This window comes from Hippoglossus stenolepis, chromosome 12 (genome assembly GCF_022539355.2).
Source record: "Hippoglossus stenolepis isolate QCI-W04-F060 chromosome 12, HSTE1.2, whole genome shotgun sequence".
NCBI classification, from domain to species: domain Eukaryota; kingdom Metazoa; phylum Chordata; class Actinopteri; order Pleuronectiformes; family Pleuronectidae; genus Hippoglossus; species Hippoglossus stenolepis.
The window spans coordinates 13329999-13356904 of NC_061494.1; the positions used below are offsets into that span (position 1 = coordinate 13329999).

The 26906-nt window shown below is 40.1% G+C and overlaps 1 protein-coding gene across 2 annotated transcripts; it reads right to left on the bottom strand.

The window, feature by feature from the left end:
* Positions 1-620: 620 nt before the first annotated feature.
* On the bottom strand, positions 621-26567 carry wu:fc17b08 (ligand-dependent corepressor). 2 transcript variants are annotated; one of them, XM_035172243.2, is made up of 7 exons: positions 26416-26560; positions 17439-17504; positions 16666-16745; positions 16278-16410; positions 15810-16130; positions 15585-15681; positions 621-7010 (listed from the first exon to the last, which is right to left on the bottom strand). In XM_035172243.2, exons 1-7 carry the CDS (start codon positions 26510-26512, stop codon positions 2366-2368), a joined length of 5439 nt encoding a protein of 1812 aa, XP_035028134.1. In that variant the 5' UTR covers positions 26513-26560; the 3' UTR covers positions 621-2365. The 2 variants fall into 2 exon arrangements, with proteins under 2 accessions (XP_035028134.1, XP_035028136.1); XM_035172245.2 differs by lacking the exon at positions 621-7010 and adding an exon at positions 10412-13575 and having other exon boundaries at positions 26416-26567.
* Positions 26568-26906: the final 339 nt, after the last annotated feature.

A 26906-nucleotide genomic window follows, 5' to 3' on the forward strand; every position in this document is an offset into this window, starting at 1 on the left:
TGTGGAGACAACAGTGAAAATCCAGGAGGAAGCTAGAGCAGGTACAGCTTTGTATTTCAATCATGTTTATTTCAAGTATTCTATTGAAAAATGGACGACATGACCGCTCCCAAAAAGTGAAGCCAAACCATATTGATCGCCCCCTGGTGGCTGGCTACAGTATAGGTCATAAATCCTGCCGTCTCCATGTAAGTGGACCAAATTCAGGTAAAAGTACACATGAGACACTTTAGGTAGTTCTTCTCGTGCTGATGTTTATTTGAGTGTAAATTTGTTCATTGTTTGATTTTAATTAGGTCATTTGATGCTATAAAAATGAGAAACTTGATTGACACATGAGACAACGGTAAGTGGAGATGCCACCTTACAGTTTCAAATTTTATAGAAAATAAGGACAAAACCTCATCTACGGACAAGATTTTCTTTCAGTTTTTTTTCAGCCCCACCCAGGCTGCATCCTTCAGAGGACGCGGTCTACTGAGCCCATGAGAGCTGCATCCTTTGTGGGAAGTGAAGTGAGACCTGAAATGAGACGGTTTGGTCTACAGGGGATTCATGTGATCACTGTTGGACACGCCAAATAAACACTTGATGGTATAAATGAGCCAAGAAACCAAATATAAAATTCAAACAGCTTTATATCAACTCCAGCAAAAATACAAAGTTCTTAACATAACGATGCATCATTCTTGGGATTACCACAAATAAAGCAGTTATTTCTTTCTAATATACAAAATCAAAATCTTTTAAATAGCAACTGTAAAGAATAAAAATGATCATGTCTGATATTTGGTGGGCTGTCTGAAGATGTGCTAAAATATATTAGCCTGCATGGAGTTCTTAAATAACAATAAAAACATGACTGACATGTTTTGCATTTACAGATGATTCACCCTAAAGAGAATTGACCAAAATAAGAAAAATAACACTGTGCCAAAACTGGGACTTTTCCATTGACAATACACTAATGCAAGGTACTACTGTGGAAGTAAAACAAAATTTCACATTATGAGAACATCCTCCTGACAGTCAATGACAATAAAAAAAAAAACACATCACAATAAAACTGCAACATACGTGGATACACAACTCAGAAGTGTGATTAGACTACCTCAAAAATGTTCATATCCAACTTGTAAATAATCAAGAGAAAGAATTTATCACCCTGTAATATGTCATTAATGCTAAAGAGGGCATATACTTCATTTGGATTAGCCAACCAAATTTACATACTTTTCAGGGCTTTAATGCTTGGAAATATTGTTGCCACAGTGGCACAAACGCCAGTTTCCCAAAGTCATCTTTTTTAGTCAACTTTTTTCAGTACAATCTTTTTAATGCGCACAAATTGTGCATGCATAGTCTTGTAGGGAATTAGTATTCTCAAAGATGAGGGGCATGAAAATAGTTTTGTCCTGGAACGGTCTCGTTATAAAGACTTCACACATGCAGAATGAGGTTAAACACACACTAACAGTGGGAGGAGATGAAGAATGACCCGAAACAACATAAAAAACACAAACCTCTGTCATGACACATATAGAACATGCCTGTCTGATTTAACAATTCAGCCTCAATTTTGTTTTAACACCAAATACAACTACATTAAGAACCAGTTTATGTTAATGCTCTGGGAGAGTGGGTATATAAAATAAATCTGTCAGTCAACATATGAATTTACAGATGAAGCACGAGGAACAGAAACTGTTGAACGTCAACTGCCTCGCAACGGACTGAAACCTTTTACAACCAGATGACAGGGATTTTCACATTTAGCAAAACATTGTATTATTTTTACACTTCATAAATAAGGCACCTGGTCACAGCAGTCACATATTCACAATGTTGCGATTGGAAGAGAGGCTGGAGATACAAACTACCTACTGCCTGGAGCCGTCCTCCCTTCTCACAACAAGCTCTCTGAACAGTAAATACAGTGCATGCTATAATCTAAAACAAGAACTATATACAAAATGGTAAAAAGAAACAAAAGAGAATGGTAAATGACTTTGATGTCACCTAGGAAACTGCATCATAGCTTGAGTTTTGTTATCCTATTGTTATCTCCAGCTGCGTCGAATGCTGGAACATAAAGCCAAACAGCAACTACATCAGCTAGACATCATGTAGGACTTGTGTGTCGTCCCTGAACACAGAGCGAATGCTCAGAAAATAATCCGTCACATCCACAATTTCACACTGAAGCTTTACAAAAGCATAAATGAGTTTCAAAATCTGTTCCTTCTTCACATATTTGCCTACTGAGAAGGTATCCTCTGACGAGTCTGCCGAGGATACTTAATAGATGCTTCTGTTCCTTCTGAATATATTCTAGGTAAAAGAAAAAATCCTCTATACAAAGATTCTATTTTGAGAGCGACGTCCTGGTGCGCTTAGCTGGGGTCTCTAAAAGCTCGCGAGCCCTCTTCTTTGCCGATTTGGTTGGACTACGTGGCAGCAAGGCAGCCCGACCTCTCTTCGCAGGAGATTTTAAAGCGCTCCTTCTCGTCAGCGCAGGTACCTCTGCTTTCCTGGCTGGTTTTGGAGAAGCATTTTGCGCTGTCATTGACTTTGTGGCCCTCTTTGAAGCATGGCTGGGGCTCCCACTCACAGACACCTCGATCTTTCTCTGGGATCTTGTTAGTACCTGGTCAGGTGAACTGGGACCCTTGACATCAGTGCTCTTTTGAGGGGTTTCAATAGCATTCTCTGAAACTTTGATTTCAGTGGTTGTACTATGTAATGATTCCTTTGCTTGGATTTTGACAGGATGTGCTTTAGTAACTGCAGGTTTTTCCACCTCTGCTTTCTCTGCTTCACTTGGCTTTTTGTTGTCAATCTTGCTTTTAGGTGTGTCCGAAAGTTTCTGCTCAGATGTTTTTGGAGACCCTATCCGTTGAGAACATCTCTTTGGCAATTCTTTTGTAGTTCTGCCTCTTGAAGCTCGGCCTTTAATGCCGCGAGCCTTGGCTGCCCTCTCTCGAATGGGAGGCTTTACAGCTCTTTTGCTCGCCAATTTTTTCCTCCTTTCCATTTTTGTTGCAGATTCTTTCATTCGTTTACTGACAGGCAGGCGGGACTTCTGGGCCTTCAGAGACGGTTTCAGGTTGGACTTTGCGGCCGAATTTGACCTGGCTAGTTTTTTCATATTGTTGGTTTTAAGGGTCTTTGCAGCCTTTTTCAGTCCAACATTGGTTTGTTGAACCTGCATCTTCCCTCGGATATTAGAGTATTTCCTCAAGATCCTTGCACTAGCTGGGTTCTTTGATTTACCAGAGGATTTCTGGGATTCACCGATCTGTACACAGGCTTCAGCAGAGGAGTGTGCCTTTGTCGAAGTCTGAGTAATACTGGGAGGTTCTCTCTTCTCTCTCCCTCTGACTGCATTTGCCTCTTGTTCCAATGCTTTAGCAATCAATTTCATACTTTTGGGGTTGTTCTTTACGGGAGAAGCAATGGCAAACTTTTTCAAATGTTTCTTTAAGCGCTCTGCCTGTTGGCTTGGAAATACCCCCTGAGAAGTTCCTGAAGAACTCGAGCTGTGAAAACACAGCTGAGTTTCTGATGGAAGTCGTGTATTCACCTTCTTGACAATGACAAGGGACTTTGTCTCTGTAGATTCAAGGAACCAGCAACAAATATTGGTAAGATTAAAACCTTTCATGAAAAGCATTTGGACCGGAGAGTATTTCTGGTGCTCTGAAGACTTTTGTTTTCGGGCCCTGCGTTTACTTTTCCATATAGCTGCCTGTCTGTCTGCTTTGTTTTTGTATTTTGCTGTTGGCGGACTCTCTTTGTCCATTTGTACCCAACCCTTTTGCATCTTATCATACCTAACGTTTAAGTTTGAAATTAACTGTTGGTTATCTTCTCCTGTCAGAGCCTCAAAGAATTTGTTAGTTGTGTGTTTTGGGGGCTCAGGCCTTGCAATGAGTGGGACTCCTGAACTGTGCGGCAATACAGAGGCACCTGTCACTGCAGTGGGCTTCACTGGAGTTTTAAATATTCTTTCTGGCATTGTTCTGACAGGGGAAGCTGCATCATTCTGCCTTCCAGCTGCAGGGAGAGCACTGGTAGAAGGTCCAGCCGATGCTTGTGATCTCAAAGCCAGTTTCTTGTTTTCCACTGGTGGCGGCTGAGCAACAGGCTGGTGGGACATTTCAGCCTTAATGCTTTCACTCCTTAACGGCATTCTTGTGGGTTTTTCTATTTCAGAAGAATTGCAACCGTCTTCACTTGTTGACGTGTCTTCTAAAGATGCTTCATTTGGCTTCTGAGACGGGCCGATCTCACTCGCTCCTGCATCCTTTCGGAGAACCCGTTTACTTGTCAGTTGCTGTTTCTCATTCGTATTCTCTTCTTCTACAACTTTTGAGGACCTTAGTGTCTGTTTGGAAAGCAATCCACTTTCTACTTCTTTTTTGGGGGTTTCTTCAGAGGTGTTCTCTACTGGCTGAGATTTTTCTGTGTTTAGTTCCAAAGTTGTCTTTGGGGCAGTGTTCTGTTGGGACTGTTCAGAGGCTGCAGGGGGAAATGGCCCAGTTAGAAGAGAGGAAGTAGCAGGAAGTGGAGTAAAAGGGGGAAGAGCTGGGAGCTCTTCTGGAGATTGAGGAATATTGGTAACAATTGGTTCTTGAGATGAGGTGGAAGTGACATCGGGGGTTTCAGCCGGCTTCTGGCTGGTTGATCTAAGTTGCCGTTTGGACTCAGTGCTCTGAGGACTATCATCAGGCTGATCAGCGATGACGGGCAAATTATCGTGGTCTTGTTGAACTCTCTTTTGTTTCCGGACGTGTTTGGTCTTTGTGGGAACTTTCGATTTTGGGCTTGTTGCTGTGTTGGAAAGCGGTTCTGTCACCTGCTCGATTGCAGGAGCAGTTTCACTGGGATTTACAGGAATGTGCGTTTCCGGTAGATGTTTTTCGAAATCTTCGCTTTCAACAGATGAATCAATAGTTGAATCAGCAGAGGTTTTATCGGCTACATTTTGACTAGATTTCACTGGGGTTTTGTTAGGTGAGGTGCTGTTACTTGATCTACGTCTCAGACTTCTGTCAGAGGCCGATATGGGTCTACCATTAACATACCCAACTATCACCGTTTGGGTTTGTTTTAACTGCTTTGGCACAGAGAGTACTGATCCTTTTTTTCTACGCCAAGGGGGTAATTCCTTCAAGAGCGAATCAAGTGACTTTGAGGACACGTCACAGTCGTTATCATCCTTAGTCTCTAAAGGCAAAACACTGTCAACTGTTCCAGATGTTTCCATTTCTAGCTCTTTCACAATTGGCTCCTCGGTTGAAATTATGCAGCTGGACTCTTCTGTTACTTCAGAGTTGTCATTGAGTTCCTGTGCCTCTGGCTGAAGTTCCTGAAGTTGCTCATCTTGTATCTCCTCCCTTTCATTATCCTCCATCTCTGCCTCAACTTGATTTGTGGGTGATGGGGCTCTATCCTGCTGTAGAACAGGTTCACCATCTGACAGTTTATCGGCTGAAACCTCAGTCCCAACTTCCTCTATATTGGTATTTTCTAATGGTTCTTCTGATGTGTTTTCCTCTATCTGCTCAGTACTTTCTGGTATGTCCTCTTGAGGTTCAGGCTCAGTATCTTTTTCTGGTTCAGATGGAGCCTGAGCAACACTCTCTTCACTTGCTGTTACTGTTCCTGAATCTCCAGTTGTATTCTGTTCTACATCTGTGTCCATATCTGTTTCTTTGTTCTCTGTTGGGGGCCGTATTGGAGATGGAGGAGTAGACTGCCCCTTGCTCTGACACTCTGTTTGACTAGTTTCAACTATAACGTCTACTTCACTGTCTGCTACCTCCACCACGTCTCCTGTTCCTGGTATCACACCCTCATCTGACTCCTCTGTGGACATCTGCTGATTTATTGTCTCCCTGCATGCTCCAACAAAGGTTATATCCACTGGGGGTACACCTTCAGGCTTTGAAAGGATTTGTTTTGGGGTCACCAATGTGATCAGATCAGACATTGGATTAGGACAGTTGCCCCTTCCAGCCAATGTACGGACAGTTTTTAACTCCCAGATTTCGTCTGAGTACAAATGTCCTCTGGTGCTTTTTCTGGCATTGCGGCGTGGAAGTATTCTTCGCTGCCGTTCCTTAAAACACTCTGTAATTGGTTTGTCAATAAAAACGATGTCACAGTTGCCAAGATCGGGGTCAGCCATTCCTCTACATGCAGAGTCTCTTGTTCGGTAATCAGGGGATGCCCTGATGGTCTTCCTGGCAGTCCGTGGAGAGTCTGAAGGAATGGTCATGTGGACTGAAAACAGTTTGGTTGGTGTTTCTTTACCACTCCCAAGAGTCTCTCTTTGCCTAGCGTGATGTGTGTGACTAGTCTGACTGTGTCTTTTCACAGAGGAGCTGAGCCTGGCACTGTGACTCTCTGTTCTGCCGGATGAATTTGAGTTTCCCTGTCTATCCTCTGATGTGTCAGAGTGAGATGAAAGAGAGGTATTGAGCACGCATGACAACTTCTTGCCATCAGCAACATTGCTGGCCATGATTTTCATCTTAAGAGGTGCATGATCACCGTGCCGGTCTGTGTCTACTGGATTAGTGGCGGGACTGACCAAAGCATGGTTACTCCCTGCCCCAGGGGTGCAAAGATCCAAAGCAGGGCTTGATGTTTTTAGTGACACTGCATTCTGCGGAACTTTCTTCATTGCACAACTGCTTGCGATGGAGTGGGACATATTCTGGACTTCTGACTTGGGAGTAGAATCACAGGAGTATTTTAGCTCAGGGCTCGACTTCTCAGGGGTCAATTTTGCATCAGAACAAGCATTTCCCTGTTTCCCAGAGGTAGAGTTATAAGCTTGCTGAGTATTGGAGGATGCAAGTGCTTTGACCTCGGTCTGTAGAAAACCTATGGCATCAACCATCCGCCTCTGATGGTGTGGGCAGAGCTTGGCCATAAACTGTTCCAGCGTGGCGGTGGACTGCAGGTCCTTCGCCTTAGCAACACGCAAGTCAGGAGATTCACTGAGGGAGGAAAAAAAAGAATAGATATAATTATGCAGCAAGAATAAGCAACATTGGTTCATGCTACAGGCTAGTAAAAGTGTCAAATAGTGGTGGAGGTAAATGCTTGTGAAAAATAAATCACAAATACATTGCATTTTGAATCATTGCATATTTATTAGAAGAATAAGTGATTTTAAAAGTGAATCATTCGTCCAGTGAACTTTACCAATTACATTGTTACAGCGATTACATTTTAATTCTTTGCACAGTGGTGCTTTTTGTTGCAGTATACATAGAGAAAATTTTTCACATGCAAAAGACATTTAGTAATGAGGCCCACTTTGATTAAAACAAGTCAAACATGTTTATCACTTGAAAGCAAATACATCACGGGCAAATATATAGTACATCTTTTCTATTAAGTGTTTGTGTATTCAATGATTAGTGTAAAGGATGACATTTAGATACAAGTGCTCAACAATTTAAGAAAATTAACAAGTAAAAGAAACAAGTATGACTGAACATATGCAAAATTAGTTATCCTTCTGAGGTTCTTTGTGCCTATGCAAATTAATTAGTTAACTTGAGCCTATGACTTTCTGTATATGGCTAAAGTGTCAGTGAGGTAGAGCTATTACAAAATCCTCCGATTCGTTAGGAGCATTTATACCATCACATTATGCCAAAATATATTATATTATGTTTCTGAAAAGTTTACTTTCTGTGAAAACGAGTCATTCTCAAGGTACACTGTGGTCTTTTCACAAGAAAATGAACTGACAAATAAAACCACATCTGGATTCCTGAGATGACATGTGACAAGGCCATATTGAGTAATAAAAGAGAGATAGCTTTGAAGAGCAAGAGGTGCTAGCAATATGAACATTATGAAAATAATCATTTTTAAAAGTCTGAAAAGAATGAACCACCAATCTTTTTGTAACTTGAAATTTGTTGCGCTTCCCCTTTGAGCTCTAGCAGGAACGGTACAATATCTACTGCTAAGCTTGCTACATAGCCTTTATGGTAGTTTTCAGCTATATAGCTAAGTGGTTTGATGAGATTTCACAGATCAGGCAGGTAACCGACAGGAAACCTGAATACAGATCTTTTTTTCTTTATTGAAATGTTTTGGTGTAAGTCCACTCAACTAGATGGGTAGTCAAAAATATAGAAAGAAAACATTGTAGTGTTCATCTTTAAATCCCGAACGCAACAATACAACCTAAAGGTTGAGACATGAATGATGAAATGCATGTAGTTATAGAAAAAATATGAGGACTTTATGTTATGAACTTCAGAAATGTTTTTATGTAACCTTAAATTGTGTTTTAATCAAATGTGTGCTGTTTGAGGAATTGAACTGTAAAAATACACTTGTTGATTTAACAACCTGGTCATCGACACCTTACCTGAACTGAGTTTATATTAACATTCATCATGCAACAAAGTAAGACAAATGAATCAGTGAAAATGTTTAGTAAGGTTTTGTTGGCTGTAAAACACAAACTTGACTTGTAGAGCATGTCAAAATATCTCTAAAGTAACTATCACAGATTAAAAAATAAATTTTTGAGACTAAAAAAATAACATTTGCTGCAAATGGAACCTGACCAATTTTTTTGCTAAGTTCAATCACTTCACATTCCTGCTTGTAAAGTCTAAGAGGTAAACTGGAATACCTGAATAACAAATGATAAGGGTTTCATTCCTGAGGGTTTTCACTGTTTTGTTTAGCATCGCAGTTAAGGACCTGACACAAAGGAAGGGCCTTTTTCTTCCAGAGTAATAAAATAATCAAACTAACAAGCAGAACCAAACTACAACCAAATTCCACAATATTATACAACCACACAAACATGGACATGTTAACTCATCCACAATGTTCATATACTGTACATTAAGGGTATAAATAATCTTGTATTTATCAACTACCATATGAGGTTATTTTATCATACAACTTTAGTGAACCAATAACCAGATTTGATCTGGTTTGGCCATATTTCAAGACCACAGTTAATCTACTTGATACATTGTTGACTTGACAGTAAACACACCAATACATCCTCAAAGAACTTTACCATATACAGCTAACATCCCACTGGTACCTAGTCCAATCATGCAAACTACACCCATTGTCATTCCTTTAAACAATGTCAATGTCAAATCAAATATAAAAAAATCTGTTCATAGATTTTGGGGATTTTAGCCATTTGAAGAGCTAAACCATTTGAAATCAACTTAAAGTTTGTCCTCATAATATATTGACCTAAATTATGTTGGAATAAAGTAGGAAAATCTTAAATGTTATCCCTTCACAACTAAAACATAAGACAGTCAAATAGATCTCTTAAGTATAATATATGTATGCCTATAAATACGTATAAGAATTACTTTGTTTTATTAAAGCCATTTACATTCATGTTACTTAAATTCTGCTAAAACCATTAATAATAAATATTGATTAATAAATACTGCATTTAACAAAAACAATTTCAGACAAACAGGTTTCTCTAAAGCAGGAGACCATCAAAAAACGTTTTGCCACGACTGTTCAAATAACAATGAGCCCATATTGCTCTATCCACACCCCCAAAAAAAGAAAACATTGAATAGATCAGGGAGCAACTAACTACAAGGATACACTAAAATATTTACATATAGCAGAACTCTTTCTGTGAGCTATGCACCATTACAATAAAGTAGTATAATATATCCATTAAAATACACTCCACGAGAAAATGAACTGATATTTGAATTATGCTGGATGATTGTCAATGCAGCAATAAATTATGATGTTAAACAGCGTCTAGATAACCGGACATGTAGACGTGAATTAATTGCTTAAAAAATGATCATGTAGAATGGTTAATCGTTTACAAAAACTTTAACAATGGAGGGAGGGGAGATGCATAAGATGCAATAAGAAAAAACAACTAAAGAATACCTGCATTAATGCAAGAAGTGGCAAAATCTAAAAGAAGCCTGTCGATTTAGTCAGAAGTTTAACATCTAAGATATAGTTAGTTAGAGTGGTTTTAACAAACCAGTGTGACAATCTCTGAACTAGGTTTTACTGCTTACACCAACTCTCACCTCAAACTGCTTACAAACTGCACAATTTCATGTCATATATAGCTTATGTCCGTGTTGACTGCAAGTAGTTGGTGAATTATTTCTTTAAAAGAAAACATCCATGTTCATCTAAGCAACATTGAGTACATCTAAAAGGCTGTAAGAATTCCACAAAGATAATACCAAGATGTACTAGAGCTTTGTATCAACCTGGTCAAACAATAATGCGTATGGTCTCATTTTGGAATGTCCTGAGGTATAGATGATAATGCACAATGAGGTGTCCCGATAGAGTAAAAATAATGAACAAGTTAGAGGTAAAACATGGAGAACATGGCAAAAGATTCAGTGAAAATGACATTTAATGGCTACAAGCCACAAGCTTTTAACCTTAACCTTTTTGTATAGTAATATCACCATGACCAAACCGTCTGTATAGTATCCATGATAAGGACACGGCATCAACCTGAGAAAAGGTTAAAAGAAAAAATATAACAAAGGTTTAAAGGCAGGGAATCGTCATCCGCACCCTGAGTTTTTTTTACTTTGGATAAAAAGAAAAGAAAAAAAAGAAAAATCAGTAAAACATAGTATTGATAACTGTTATGATCCACACAGTTATTCATTCAAAATCATCAGCAGTAAATCTGGGCCTGTCTGTAACAAAATAACTTTTATCAACAAAAAAAAAATCAAAATAATATTTTACTCTCCACGGGGAAATATAATTTCATTGAATTGAGAAATAGCTTAATGTGAAATGAGGCATGGTTGTAACAGTAACTAAAGAGTTAGCTAACTCTGCTAGCTAGCAATTATTAGCAAGTTAGCTTAGTCGGCTAGCACTTTAAGCGCTGAATGCTTATATTGCTCGATAAATTTTCTAATAAAATAACTGTATGGAGGCTAAGAACTTTTTTAAAATGACATTACTGCACCTACATTTTACAGAGACTCACATGAACACAGGACTCATCGTATTTTTTTTTTTTTTAACCTGAAGGTAACATTTTCAAAAAATACCTGAATGTATTTTAGAGAGTTAGAAGTTATCTGCTGCCAAGAGTTAAGCTAATGCACTATATGTGACTGTGAATGATGACGTCACTACGACGGAGTATCGTCCTCACAAACCAGGCAAGTGTTGATAGTTTACCTGAAGAGACAATTCTTTATCATGTGCCATGGGCAAGCACGATGTGTGTGTGTGTGTGTGTGTGTGTGTGTGTGTGTGTGTGTGTGTGTGTGTGTGTGTGTGTGTGTGTGTGTGAACTGCAATTCATTGTACATATGTATTGATATACTAAAAATAAAAATCTGCCTTTCTCATGTCTTGGAGAAAGAAATGCCAGAGATAGAACCTGAAATCAGATATAAGCGGAGCCCTGAAACACATAGACCTGAAATGTTCTGAAGGCTTCCACTGGCACTGAAATGCTACTGAGAACTAGTTAAGGTAGATTGTGAAGACATCTGAGAGTCTCACACACACACAGTCAGTGAGACGTCCTGAAATGTTCCCTCAACAGGGTTCTACTGGTACGCTATCCTTTCCCTGTCAGAGGGGACTTGTATGAGGCAATGGTTATAGTTAAGCATGTAGCTGAGGTACACTGTATTTATGTTTACAGTAACTTAAGATCTAGTAGACACATTTTCTTTGACTGAAAAGTATTGCATTCCCAATCTGAACTTCCTGTATATCCTGAGAGCAGTGAAGGCAATGAAAAAACTATTACCATTCATATATTACAGCAAAACATACTGGAAAACAAATATAGGTGGCAAACAAACCTGACATGCTCATAAATATAGGCTTAAAAAGGAGAGTGAAATTCTGGACAACACACCATGCTACTCTGACGGACAAATGTTTTGGATAGTGTTTGGAATTGATGACCATTTGGAGTCATAGTGGTGTTTCTCCATTTCAGTCCTTGGTATTAGCAAAACAGTGACATAGACTTTCACTGTCATCCATAAACACTTTAAAAATAATAAATGTTGAATATTCTTTTTCATAAATTTGCCAGGCTTATTTTCTCAATATAATTTACGTATGACCATGTGATCTGAACAGTACTGAGAGAGGACACCGAGGGGCGCCACCGCCGTAGAGATGATTCAGTTTGGCCCTGTATGTAAAGAATACATTTGTTCAGCCAGGCATGACTATTTCTAAATATAACCCAAATAAATAATCATTAGTTAACAATATACTGTGGTACATTACAATTCTTGACAAATACGTATTTAAGTGCGTCTTCCAAGCACAATATGTAGGGCAGGTAGATAGATGGCCATACATAAACATATTGATGTATAAATGACCAGCGAAGGGTAAGATTACATAAGTAAATTATAAATATGAGTAATTTGGTTCAAAAGTTACACAAATGTTAAGGTTTTATGGGAAAAACAAGTCAGCTACTACCACTGCCCAGCAAATACAACATTAGTGTTAAAAACCACATCATTATTGGGATTTCACGGGTATCACTCATTTGATGAGAAGCTTCCATCGTGTGAATCATTCCCATTCTCCTCAGATGTAGCTTCTCCTTTCTCAGAAACAAGTTGCTCTGGGATTTGCTGTTCTTTCCTCTCGGGGTTACATGCACCGCCCTGCTCCTCTAGCTGGCTTATCAGCTTCATTTTCTTTTTTGGGGGATGCTTCAGGGTCCCCAGTCGCTCTTTAACTTTGTATTCCAGGGTGCTGTGTGGAATGCCATAGATAGATTGGGCTTTGGACACGCTCATTTTCCCACCCATCACCATCGTAATAGCCTCGTCCAGCAGGTCAGTGTTGTACTGCCGATATCGCCCGCGTTTCTTTCTCGGCTGTTTGTTACCTAGGTCTGCCTCTGAATCCAGAGGATAGTTTCCCCCCAAGGCTTGGCGGTCAGTGATGTAAGGCCAATATTCCTTCTCCGAACCTGAGTTATTAGCACCTCTGCTGCTCTTTTTCTGGATCTGCCTGGGTACAACGGAGTGCAGCTTCTTTCCCACACCATTCTCACAAAATGAAGCTGAATACTCGGTGGACAAGGAATCCCAAGACGGGTCTGACCCTGCAGCCAAAACTCGCACCTGGGGAATCTTAAGGTCGTAAGATGATGAATGAGAAAGGGAGAGGCTGTGGTCCATAAAGGCCTCCTGGAGGTTTCCTTTCTCACAGGCAAGTGACTTGGTCAAAAGTCCAGCAGCTTCCAGTAACTTGGGGAGGTCTTGGAAGTGGTCAGTAGCCTCACTGTTGGCTTTGAGTTTGAGGAGAGCCCCAAAATGAGTAGATCCATTTCTGAAAAGGTCAGTGGGTCTGGAACTGTGGTTATGGCCGAGAGGGGAATCTGGGTCGCTCTCCAGATCGGCCTCCTCTTTGATGTGCAGCGAGTATGCGAGAGACGAGGAAGGTTTATAACGGATGGAGTGGCCGATATTCTCCCTCCTCCTCCCATCCTGTAGGCTCTTCATAAACAGCCCGACCTGTCCGTCCGCTCTCAAGGATCGCCTGATTGGATGGAAGGAAACTGGGTGTAAGCAGAGCTTGCACAGTGCCTTTGTATTTTAAAAAAAGGAGGATGGGTTGGGGTGGGGAGGATGTTGGCCACTCCTTTATTATATGATCTTGCTTTGGTAACATCACTATTTTTTAGAATGACTGCATTTGTGTGTGTGACTTTTAAGAACAAAAAAAAGGCTCAAGTTAGACAATCTTTTATTTGCTTGCTTTAAAGATTGTGTACAAATTTTGCATCAACATAAGAAAAGAAAAAAAGTAACAAAAAGAAAGGGCAAAGAAACAATGAAAAATAAACCAAAGAAAAGGAGTACTTAACCGTCTTAGAATTCTTGTGGCTCAAAGGGCACAGCCAGAAGGAGGGATCATTTGTTATTGCAGTAAGGCAGCTTGGCATGTAGCTATTTAACAGGGCATAATAACTGTGCCACACGAAATAACTAATGCAAATAAAGCTATTGACATTTTGTGTGTGACGTTACCACTAAACAAGGACAGCAATAAAAGAGTAAGCCAGCAGGGTTGTGTATCAAACTCAAAACCTAATTATCTAACTGAAGTGTGATGACTTCAATTAATCAAAAAATAAATTAATCATTTCCCCCCCCAAATACTCAAACAGGAGTTCGTTTCCACAGCATACTCATTTTATATGGGTCAAATTGCCTGAGATCCAGCTATTATTTCATATTTATATCCCAGCTGTTCCTTTAAGTAACAAAATAACTAATTTGAGGTTCATTCTTCCATAGACGTTGAACGCAGAGGGTTTTTAAATAGATACTATCCATTGTTATCAAACTGAAGAGTGTGCATATTATTATTATCAAAGTAAGGTGAAAATTAGAAGCAGCTTTTTTCGTCACTAGACTGTATCAGCTATGTTGTTGCTTAATTATTCCAACCATTATATTATAAAGCATGTCAAGTCCAAAATAAAAAAAATTATAATTCTAGCTAAAGATGTATTTTTTAATGTCTGATTTGATTAAATAGAAATAAAGTGGTAATTTGTCTACATAGAAAACAATTCAAATTGGATGGAGCCCTCTGATTTGAATGAGTGGGATTATGAGGAAATGTTTATCTGACAATGCTCTAGAAAATCATGTGGGAATATGTCTGTTGGAAGCATGTGTGATGTACAGGCAATGCATACATTTAGATACTAAACCAAATGAATGCAATCTTCCCTTCGAAGAGAAACATGGCATGCAAATGTGAATTAATTAATTGAACACCTCTGCTAGTGGGGTGTTAAATTACAAAAGCATATCTACTCTACTGCCATTTTGCAAGGTTTTAGTCCTCAAAGAACATTTGCTAGTTTTCTTTTCTTCTTTTTTTGACAAAAGTCATTACTCACCTTGCATATAGATGCAAGAATATTAGCAAGGCTGCAAGTCCTGCAGTAAATCACCATTAGGCCAGCAGATGCTTTGCCAGACATTAATGAACAAAAAACTAAAAAAACAAGTCCAAAACTAACAGAATCCTTTTAAGCCACAATAGCTCAATATGCTGCCTGTGCTGTCTCTAACTGGTAATGCCAGTGACCTTTCAGACAACTAATTGGGAAGAGGCAGATGCATATGCATGAACTTTTAAGTCTGCCGGGTAAAGCATTCTGAGTGAGAGCATGGTGCAAACTGCATCCTCAATGGCGCTCTGGAGTGAGGTTTAAAACCAAACTCGAGCAGCAGAAGCAAATGGAAGATGTTGCAGTCGGTAAAAACGTTTACCTTTTTCTTTGTGGCAAAAAAACATTTCTGTTAGCACAACCCTGTTTGTTGTTGTTCATTTTCATCAAGCAACCAAGTGGCTGAGTAATCTCCAACTTCAGGACTCAAAATTTAGGACTCAGCTACTGACCATGCAGTGATACCACTGCACATGACCAGTAGAACATATCCAGTTGATTCTGAACTACATGCTATAATATACTCAAAAACATTACTGGGTGTGAAGACTAAAGAGAAAGAGAAAGTATGTTATCTTACCCCTTGAGCGTGGGTGGGGCTGGAGAAAGGCATGGACTACGGCCAGGCAGGTTGCTGCTCTTGCGATTCTTTTTGATGGATAAGTCAAGGACTCCGTCTGGAAAAGAGGCAAGAAAAAAAAAAAGTATTTAGATTAAACATTATGTTCAGACTGGCCCATCACGAGTACACTACTTCAGTCCTGAATGCGCTGCTCTGTTGGGGAAATGTTTAACTTCACACTACCTTGTTCACTAGGCTCAGCAGGGGTCTTCTTGATGGTGAGGTCAAGAGGAGCATCCTGGTCAGCCATGAGGAGCTTACTAAGGACGGGGTTCTGGTTGTGCGCAGGCCCAGCCCCGCTGGGAGCAGGGCTGGCAGATGGAGGAGCCCCTGTAAGCGAGGGAGTGGTCGGCAGGCTTTGGTCAGAGCAAGGCTGAGAGTCTGAGCAACTGTCCTGAGGGGGGCTGGTTTTTGAGGTATATTCGGCAGCAAACTGTCGGATCATTCTCTGAAGGATCTCTCGAGCAACTACTGGAATGTGTGGGTCCGAGAAATTTGGCACATCTGAAAGGAAAAGAGCGCAAAGAAAAACTGTTTTGACTGCATTCCTTCACTGCTATTAGCGATCTTAAGTAAACAGTCACAGGTTCTCTTGATCTGAGCTCCAGTGTCATATTTATTCAAAATACTGATTCACGCGTTTTAACTCACCTTTTCTGTAGAGGACTGCATTGAGAAATTCCTCTGCTTGTTTCTCTAGTCTGCTGATTGAGCGCTGATCTTTCACCAGGAGAGGTTTGGGTGTATCTTCAAGCTCCTCCTTGCTTAAGCCAATTAAGTGCTCCTGTCAAATGACAAATCTGTTAAGTCAGTTGTTTTCACACAGTCCATGTCAATGGTCAGTCAGTGGTATTCGGAGAACAGAATACATGTATACTGCACAGGACATAAGACGTTTGTTTATTCAGTTGACTGATTTCCCTTAACTTAAAAAGGTAATTAATATCCTATGCTCTTTCACCACAGTTACAAGATCGTAGTAACAGAATACAATTTATTGAGAAAGCTACTTTTACATAAAGAAAACAAGAAATCTTACCTTTACTTTGTCTCGTCTCAAACAGCAGAACAAACAATTTTCATCAAACGACCAGTCAGACACTGCTACTGGCTCTAAGTCTGTAGACACAAAACACATGATTGACATCTTTTATTAGTTTGTGTTGTGTAAATAATGTTCTTCCAAGGCACGGACTGATGTGGATATACTATATATTATTTTCTTTAAAAAATACCATCTCTTTCCATACCGTCCAACCACACCGTCAAGCTACAAAGATAACATCATAAAAACATGCAGGGTCCGATATTCAGTTTGAATCTAATATTCTTCAGAGACCAACTTAATAGGAGAAATACATAACTGGTATTAATGAGCGGACCGTAATGAAGATTTTATTTGTTTAAAAGAAACTGACAGAATGAGCAAGACTTTTACTTAAAAGAATTTTCAGTACACTGCCTAACCATCTACTGTATAAAGTCTAAGTAGACTTTGACAGCCCTCTTACTGAAATGTATTGAAAACCTAAATAATGCACACTATTGTCTCATTAACATCATGCATTGTAGACTTTAACACTGGCCCCACGCCATCTAAAACACCAACTTTGTGGGAACACAAGACATCTTCTCTTCTGCAGCCAGAGGGGCTGTCTTGTAGTGTCGATGTAGAGGGGTACCAGATGGTACAATGCAGCAGCATTGTCAAAATGAACACATACCAGATTGCACTCACAAATGTCTCATTCGTGTCATTCATACATTTGCATGTTCATGGCATGATGAATATAAATGGTCTGAGATACTTACCCTTAAATAATTTTAGGTCTTCTACCAGCTCTGGACCAGACAGACCATCAAGAATGCTCTCGAACCCTGAGGTAAGAAATGAAAATAAATGAAATGTGCTGTTGTCAATCAAACAAAAGCAAACTGAACATACCGATTTTGAACTTTATATATTTTTTATTTCAGTCCGAATCCAGGTTTGGCGCTAAACCCAGCAGCAGCATCGCAGAAAATCAAATGATTTACAACACAAGATATCACAAGTGCCCAAATACTTGTTATACTGAAGCAAAAACATTTTGAAAGAACTTGGCATTTCATACGATTGTCTTATCCATACACTCTGGCTTGTCTTTGCAGTTCTACTTCATCTTAACAACGCTTGGCTGCAAGCAACCCTGTGCTGTTAAAACACACATTATCAGCTTTCACCGCAGGTTTTTACTTCGACAGTAAATACATGCACTCCATCCTCCTGTTGCCAAGCAACTAAAGCACCTACAGAGTTGGGAGTGACTGCATGTTTTAACATTAAAAAGAAACAGCCAGACAGGGCTGGTATTTGACGGTGTCAAAGTACCTATAGAAAATCATGGATCTGGAATTCAAGCAAAAGCAAATCAAACCACTGAGTAATGGTTCACACATTATCAACTCAACTCAATAGCAAAACATCCTATATCACGTATACAAGGCTGATGAAGAATCTTATATGCACTGCTGATGAGATGGTGGTATGCTACAGTCACAGCTGTTTGAAACAGTGTGGTGCGCTGCATTGGGCTTCGTTAAACATGCATTAACCCAACAATATGCAATGTCTGCTTACTGCCGCAGGGTCAAAATAACCAATCCAAAATAACGACATGCATTAAATGAAGCGCTAAAGAGGTCAGAGGTAACATCTGTCTACTGAACTGGATCATACATGAGAGAGGGAACACTATCCCGAATGTTCTATACTCACTTATACAAGCCACAAAAAATCCTGGATCAAACCATCCATTAATAAACATAACACAGAGAGAGAGGTCTGTCAAAAAGCTATGTCAAACACATGTGAAAAAGTAGCTTTGAAAACTATAAATATTTAAGTCTTAATAAAAATGAATATCACAAATTGAATTAGCCAATGCACTGAATTGGTTAGCTACACATTATAGTGAAGGCCTACTTACAGCACGTCTTCTTCCTAAACTCGCAGTGAATTTATATAGAGGCTGTCATCTGTTAAAATGCCCTCGCTCTGCTTCCCCACAAATTCCCACCCACTTTTCAACAGCCAAACATAAAGGCGAGGGGGCAAAGTGGTGAAACACAGTCTTGCCTATAGCTGCAGCGCGAGTCTGTTTCTGGGTTAGTGCACAGGACTTCAGCTGAAGCCATCCAATCCTATTTCTGAAATATTTCAGAGGCAGGGGGAGAAAAGTAGGTCATCCACTTTCGTTTGACAGAGCAGCGGCATGACATCAAACTACTCTTCAGGAATTCTGTTTAGGGCATTTAAAATGTGTCATACTGTAAACCATGACTTTGAGGCAATATTAACACTTGGCATACCAACTGACAGAGCACAGTGTGCTGCAGAGGCTGATGAAAAGAGCCTCTCTGCACAAGCCTCGTTTTAGGAGCAGCAACTTAAATTCCGAGGAGCAAGCTGCCTGCATGTGCTACGGATGAAATATTAATAGCGTGCGTAGCTGTCATGCAAGCTCTACAAAATAAATGAGTTTATAAAAAGATTGAATAATGGCCACAGTTAAAATGCACAATATATGGAATAAAAAACACCCACAAGTAACTGTATTGCATGCCCCACACTTAACTAGAGATCCAATCTGTCGTGCACTTTTGGATGCAGAAATAACACAGCGGTGTTACAGGTCTATTTCCAATTAAATGCAACTTTTACCAATTAGTTATGGTGAAGAGGGAATTAGGCCACCACTGAGCTGCTGCTACACATATCTGGTTTGATATGCAGTGATCAGATAGCCCCCAGATACAATAATAAGCGCAGGGTATAGAGGTATAAAGTGAAAATGGGAAAAAGACAAAGAAAAGGAGGAGCCAAGTATTTTGTGCCATCGGGCTTATCGTAGACAAATGTAAAGAAATTCAGGACAAAGATTATCAGGTTAATGAGGCTGGAAATCAGCCACTGCAAACATGGGGGGAACGAACGCCTACAGGCCAAACTGCATTGACAACATGACATTGAGCCTCATTAGAATATTTAGTCCTTTATCCAGAATTGTTGGTGAATTTTTTTTTCTTAGCTTTACCCTTTGTGGGAGAGAGTTAGTCACTTACCATGTCAATCATCCAACTCCATATTAGGGAACGATGATTCAAGAACATTTCTATTTCCATCCCTTGCTGGCTTCTTTTTTTACTCCAAATACATATTGTGACTTGCCTTCAGGTAGTTTATAGTTGAAGCTTAATTCGCACAGAAGTATGAAATGAAAAAAATATATATCATATCCAGCTTTGCTGGAATGAATAAAATCAAATCACAGCCACTGTTACTTCACTTTCGGCCGATATCAAATAAGAAATTCAAAGCCCATACTTCTTTTATCAAATGCAGCATTAATAATTGTGTTCAATTCTTTTGCTGTCTGATGTGGGCTTGGCCATGGGTGAATAACAGAGAGGGCTATGTGATTATCCATATGCACCTGAGAGAAAGAGACTAGTTTGCAGTCAAGGTTTTTCATGTAGGAAACCAGGGGAGGAACTCTTCTTGGCCAAGGAAGAATTCATATTAACTAACACAGTTTAAATCTTAATAATATTTAGTTTAGTTTTAAGTTATAGCTCATCAAAACTTGATATACTGCTTTAAACATCATTAAAAGAATAAAGTACAACGTTAAGTCAGTTCAAATAAATTAAACCTTTTAAATTCAGGATAATTCAATGACTTTTGAGGAGAGATATTAACATTTCAAGACTTTATAGGGTCTTCACTCATGTTTAAAAGCACATATGGTTTATAATTGTGTCCACTGGGGCTGCGATGTTCGACAAATTTCCGCACTTCCTTTCTAAACATTTATAAGCTTCTACGTTTGGGCCTGTACCTCAATAAATTATTTAAGTTAAGCATCAGCCATAAACCTTGACCGTGAAATATTTTTCAGGTCATTTCACGTACGTGCACGGTGAGCAACTGCTCTGCCCAATCTGCCTTAGCCTTCCCCTGACCTACATCTCTGGCCAATGAGAGGAGAGTAAGAGACAGGAAGAGAGGGAATGTTTGGATAGTGTGACATCCTTGTCCTTCCAAAGAAATCCCACAGCTTAACCTTTGTAAATCCTAACATTAACCTACGCTGTACTCTGCTGTAAACTGAACATTATGCATGAAATAAACCTCTTTTCTGCTTACTGCTGACATCTTCAACTATATTGGTTGGTCGTATAGACAAAACTTAAATTTTCTCTTATCAGACCTCGCACAAAATCCCAATGAGCAACCCCTTCATCATTTTTGCAAAGAAGAACTACAATACAGTGCATACTCATTATAATGTCTTTAATTAAATAAAGCTTTATGTGACACTATACTGCAGTACACAGTAGACTCATTGGCAGTCGCTGAAAGACGCCAACCAGAATCCAAAAATGATCATATTCACAGTGCTCTTTCAGCAGCAAAACACTACATCATAGTTAGAGTTTGAAAACAGAAGTGAATTGATTAATGCTCCTGAATGTATTCAGCAAGCTCTACAGCGCTCAAACTCTCCAATATGCCAATAGCGGCATACACAAAATGAATGTTTATATTGCTCTAGATTTATGTTCCATCAATGCATATTTAACCCAAAAAATGACATGTTCTATAAAGCTCGAACAGCAAGCCATGTAGCATCTTTTACTTCAACAACCTCGCCCACTTCTCTGCTTTTCATGTTGCACTGGTCCAAGTAACATCCATAAATGTGGTTAAAGGTTTTTACCTGACGAAACACACATCATTTGCTCATGCCAGCTTAAGACAAATATATGTTTTAACTCTCTCCATGGTGGGCAGCGGGGAGTCAAGGAAATTCTAAATACTAGAGTAAGTGTGATGGGCTTGGAAAAAAGTTCCTCCGATGTGTCTTCTGTTGTCACCCAATTTAAAATTTCAACAATGTTAATGCATGGTTTACATAATCACAAAATGATGATATAACGCTAACATTTGGCCTCATTATGGGACTGCAGAGCCTTTTCTCCTGGATGAGCTACTCTTCCCTCTGCCGCTCTGGTGCTGAGGGTGTACAGTGCAGCATCAACCCCCACTCAACCCATCCCCCACTGTAACTACTGTACACATAGGATCTCTGAGGGAGTGACCACAAGCTCACCGAGCAGAATCTACCCTGAGCTTAAAAATGTATTTCTAGCCAAAATAAACATTGCTGAATCTGTTATTTCTTGGCTACAGCCTTTAGATACACTACAGGGTTTGATCATTGAGAAATTATTTAATCTTTCAAAATGGGATCATGCTTTAAAATCGATGCTCAGATTGTGAGTGTAATTTTGTATGATGGGAGTCACTAGTGTCCCTGAGCAATGCTCTATAAAGATGCAAGAGGGTGCTGGGGGCTGAAGACTGAGGATGAGTGCAGAGATGACAAAGTTGCACAAATTAGTCGAGCTACAGTACATGACTGAATTCATCCTCATCACGTGGATATCAAGACTCACTGCCCAACCATCTAAAAAGCATTTACTGTTGCCTTCTACGCTACAACAAAAAGGAATTTGCTACAGGTCAACAGTCAAGCTTAGACATTACATGGGCTTGAGCGAAGCAGTGCTTTGCAATGTAATTTGGCTCCTACACACTGTGCTCATTACAAGCATACAGTAGTTGGATCAGCAGGCTGTGACGTAGCAGCTTTGAGCAACATCTACAGTGGTGGAAAAAACACTCCATGAATACTTAATGTGATATGATGCAAACTGACAGTCAAATGGTGTAATGCTGCACAAAGCATAACTTTGAATAACAAATATGAGACCACCATGGTTTAAGGAAGATGTGGAAAAAAGGTACACGCAAAACACACATACACAAACACACAAAGACGGTGCATTCGATAAGGAACAGCTGTTGGTCATGTTTCGCAGAGTGTCAACAAACCTCAACCAGCTATTTTTTGCTAATGAGGAAAATGTAGGGCAAAAGCACATCACAGTGATGGAGCAGAAACTGGGCCACGCTAAAGTTTAAATTATGAAGAACACAGTCGGCCTAGTGTCAATACTTGCTTGTTATTTGTTTGAGCAAACCCTCGGTCCCCCTCATCCATATGTCAAATGCAAGTATGAATAACTGACATTCACCGCATTTCAAATGTCAGCTGGTGCCTTTTCAGTCCCAATTTTCCCAAAACCCAGACAGAACACACATTTCAGCCACACAGTTTGCATCTGGAGGCTGATGGAGCATGAACACATGTATAGGCAAACATACAGACAATTGTTGCTGCTGTTCTATGGGACAATTGCCCTTGTCTCTGCCAAGCAGTTTTACTGCTAAATACACAAAGACAAAATGTCCATTTCAGCGTCAGCGGGGTGGTGGTGGCGTACAGCCCTCTCCACCAAAAAGCCAAACAAAAGTATGTCCTTGTTGTCATGGACAGAATGCCATTCTGCAGGCAGCAGACTAATGCTGTTGTCATGTACTCTGCAGCGTCACAATTATAGCCCAAACACAAGGGACATTTGTAAATCATAAAGGGGATACTGAATAAGTGAACAGTCCTGGGTCTGAAACTAGTGAGGAGTCAGAAAGCTATTATTCTCTCCATTTACTTTTCAATGATGAGCACACAGCCCACCTAGTATTGTAGCCTGTTAGAATCAATTTGCTCTGGAACCATCCACACATATTGCTAACATACATCATTATAAAAAACTGACAGTCCTCACCGAAGTTCTATGTAAAACCGGTGGTGTCAAGTGCCAACATTCACCTGTACAGTTAAACCCTCACTTTTACAACAGACTGTGATGTTGATTTAAAGCATCAAGCATAATGCTGGACTCTGTTTAAACTGTTTTGACTAACTAGTGGGCTGATAACCTGGTCAGTGTAAAATGTTTTTGTAATTATTAAGTCAGCATTTATCCTGGCCCAAAAAAAAGAGAGAAAAGAGCTGACATTTTTAACAGCAACCGTGCTACAACAACCACAAAATGTTTAAATTATGGGAAAACTAAAATGCATTGCTGTTACATGTACTGTTGCTGCTTTCGGAGACATAACGCCTTCAACTGTTGTCGAGAGCGCTGTACGAACACATAGCCCGTGCCTTGCACATACTGTACATCACACATTCAATAAGACTGTACATGGCAGCCACTAGCACTGAGATTGATTTAATGTGACATTTTGAGATCAGCAGAGTCACAAGCAATATTCTGGCTTTAAAGGGTACTTTAGTGTCCTGCATTTTAAATTCAGTTTCAAGTCAAGTGTACATTCAGCCCAAACAATTAAAAGAGAAGGAAAAACACATGTTTAGGTCTTAAAATTGTGAACTGAGAAATTCATCAGTTGACATTTTAGCGATCATGATTCCGGTTCGCATGTCATTTCATATCATGCAAAACACATGGAATTCAGTATAATGTGGAACTAGTCCCTTAATGAAGCATGCTGCATTCCTTAATTAGCAAATACAGGAAACACTTTGTTCCCAATGAGACAGATAAAAGCGAAAATAACCACAATATAAAACACGGTTAAACTAATAAATATTTAACAGTAAAAAACTGCATCAACTAATGTTAATGAAATGTTTTCATAACTACCTGCTCCTCATTTGCATGATCAATCTGTGTGCGATAGTGCCAAGTGTCCACATTTGCTGTTGCTATGTTACCAAATCTCAAGGAGGAGGTTGACAAGGCATAGGTTTAAAAATGGCCACTCAATCTTCTTCAAGCCCTTCCATCACACACTGTAAAACTACTAATGTAAACGTAAGCCATTCATAGGTATGTGCAACAGGATAAAACTTATCACAGAGAGCTCCATATTGCCAAAGGAGGGATATGTTATGACAAGTGTTAGAAAAGCCATATTCAAAAACTGAAACCTGCTACAGTTAAAAAACAGCATTGTCAAATTGTTTTCATCCACTTTACTTTAAGCAGAGTAATAGCAAGTAAAACCAATACTGCAGGTTGTGTCTACTTTCCATCCATGAGGAGTAACACTACATTATGTTGTTCAGTGGCAGGATATAAGTCGCACATACACTGCCCCACAGACCAGTGAGGATTAACTTGAGATGTGGTTAAATTGATTTTTATATTTTATGTACTTCAAATTTTGTAACCAGAGCTCTGAAGAGTCTACAGCCATGCTATCAGCTTTCTGAAGTTGCACTTGTACACAGTGGAACATTTATACCTGCTTTACATGAGCATGCTAACATGCAAAACATGTCTTATGGTTACCATGGTCAATATCTTAGATTAGCATGTTCGGGCTTCAGTTTTTTTTTTTAATGGCGGTTGGTAAACAACTTTTAGGCGCATTACCGCCACCTCCTGAACTGGAGTGTGGAACACTTGCGTAATTAAACGTGACTTCAAAAGAAAAACAAATATGCTGTTTTGCTGCGAGAAAAAGAAAAACTATGGATGTGGTCATGGCTGAGAAGGCAAATATATTTTGAAGCGCAAGCTGGAGGTAAATTGGAAATATATTTCTGTTTTATATTTCTGATTATCCTCTAGTGTGCAGCAGCCTTTAGCTTGGTAACATTTGATAAAAATTGCATTAAACACACAAAGTCCAGCTGGGAGTAATGGTAATGTTAGTTTTGCAGCTAAGAAGCTAAGTAAAGGTCATGGGATCAAAAAAGTTCCAGTTCATCCTATGGGGACCATGAACACATTCCAAATTCCAGTGCAATCCAGTCAGAACTCGTCAAGATACTTCGATAAAACTGTAAGTGTTACCCTCATGGTCATGGTGGCAATAAAGTCAGAGGATTTACCAAGGTCAGAGTGATACATCATCTGGGAACCATGAATGTACGTACTGAATTTTGTTAAAATCCATCAAGCAAATGCTGATATATTTCACATGTTAACAGAACATTTGAATGCTAAATTAAGATATTTCAATCTGCAGCCACTGACAGTAATTAGCCTGCATGGCTAAATCAATTTGCAGCCCAGAGCCCTGACAGTGAGCTAATACCTGTTCTGATGGGATCTGTGTATACAACCACACAGCTTAGCTTCCCCCTGCAGATCCACACACATACAAGGAGCTTTAACCCATCACCTGTCCTTTTAATCATTTGTTTGAGAGGCCACACTCACACACACACACACACACACACACACACACACACACACACACACACACACACACACACACACACACACACACACACACACACACACACACACACACAGGGAAGTTTATAGTCAGTCGTCGGAAATGGAAACTCCCACAGCGGTGGGGTCTCAGCCACTTCCTCGATGCAGCAATGCGCGCCCACAGGAGGTGATGTGAGAAAACAAGTCATCCCGATGTTAAGTGAAAACACGCATCGCGGACATGAGTCGCCCTCCCCCCATCCAAAATACAGTATCATCACACGGGGGCGCGCATTTCTGCTGAATCCATCGGCCGACGCAGCGCCCGGTGACACTCCCTTTAAAACAAGTACGCTGCCCTTTAAACTAACTAACGCCAGCACATCGCCGTAAGTCCACGGTCGGTATTCACAAAACAACACAAACAGCGAGGAAACACGAGAAGTAGCGCCACACTGTCACAAAGTGCACGGCAGCGGGCCGAGCCGAGCTGCCGAGGGAAGGAAACAGCGGAGGACAAAAAGTCGCTCGGAGATGAACCAAGTGGGTCCGGTAATCGCTGGTTATTTACCCCGATGACGGCCCCGCAAAGCCGGATTTCAACCCGAAAATCGGCGTAGTGCGTCGCAGGCTTTGTCCTTACCTACACAGTGAATGAGTTTGTGTCGCCACGAGTCAAGTTCCTGCCGAAAGCCGCGCCTGTCGATTGTGCATTGCTGCCTTTTGCACTGACTCGCCATTTTCTATCGTTCTTGTCTGGCGGGCACCAGCACGGGAAGAGGAAGCGCTCGGCCCTCGTGAACGCGCGCGCCACAGTGGTCGAGGAGGAAGCGGCTCCAGAGGAGGAGGAGGAAGGGGGAGGGGGAGGGGGGGTTTCTGCCAAACACACAATACATCAGTAAAATAAATAAACACACAAATAACTGACGTATTATATTCAAACATCGACAACAATGGTGTTTCCCTTCAATAGGACACAATGTGGGGGGTTGGGGTTAGAACCTTTTGTAGTTTATATCCAAACAAATGTGGCTGATGTATTTGTTTTCACCTAAAAGGTCAGTTACTGGGTTTCACCCAATCAGCAGCCAGGCGAAGCGAGCAACTGCCCCAAAGACCCTGACCTTGGGGCAT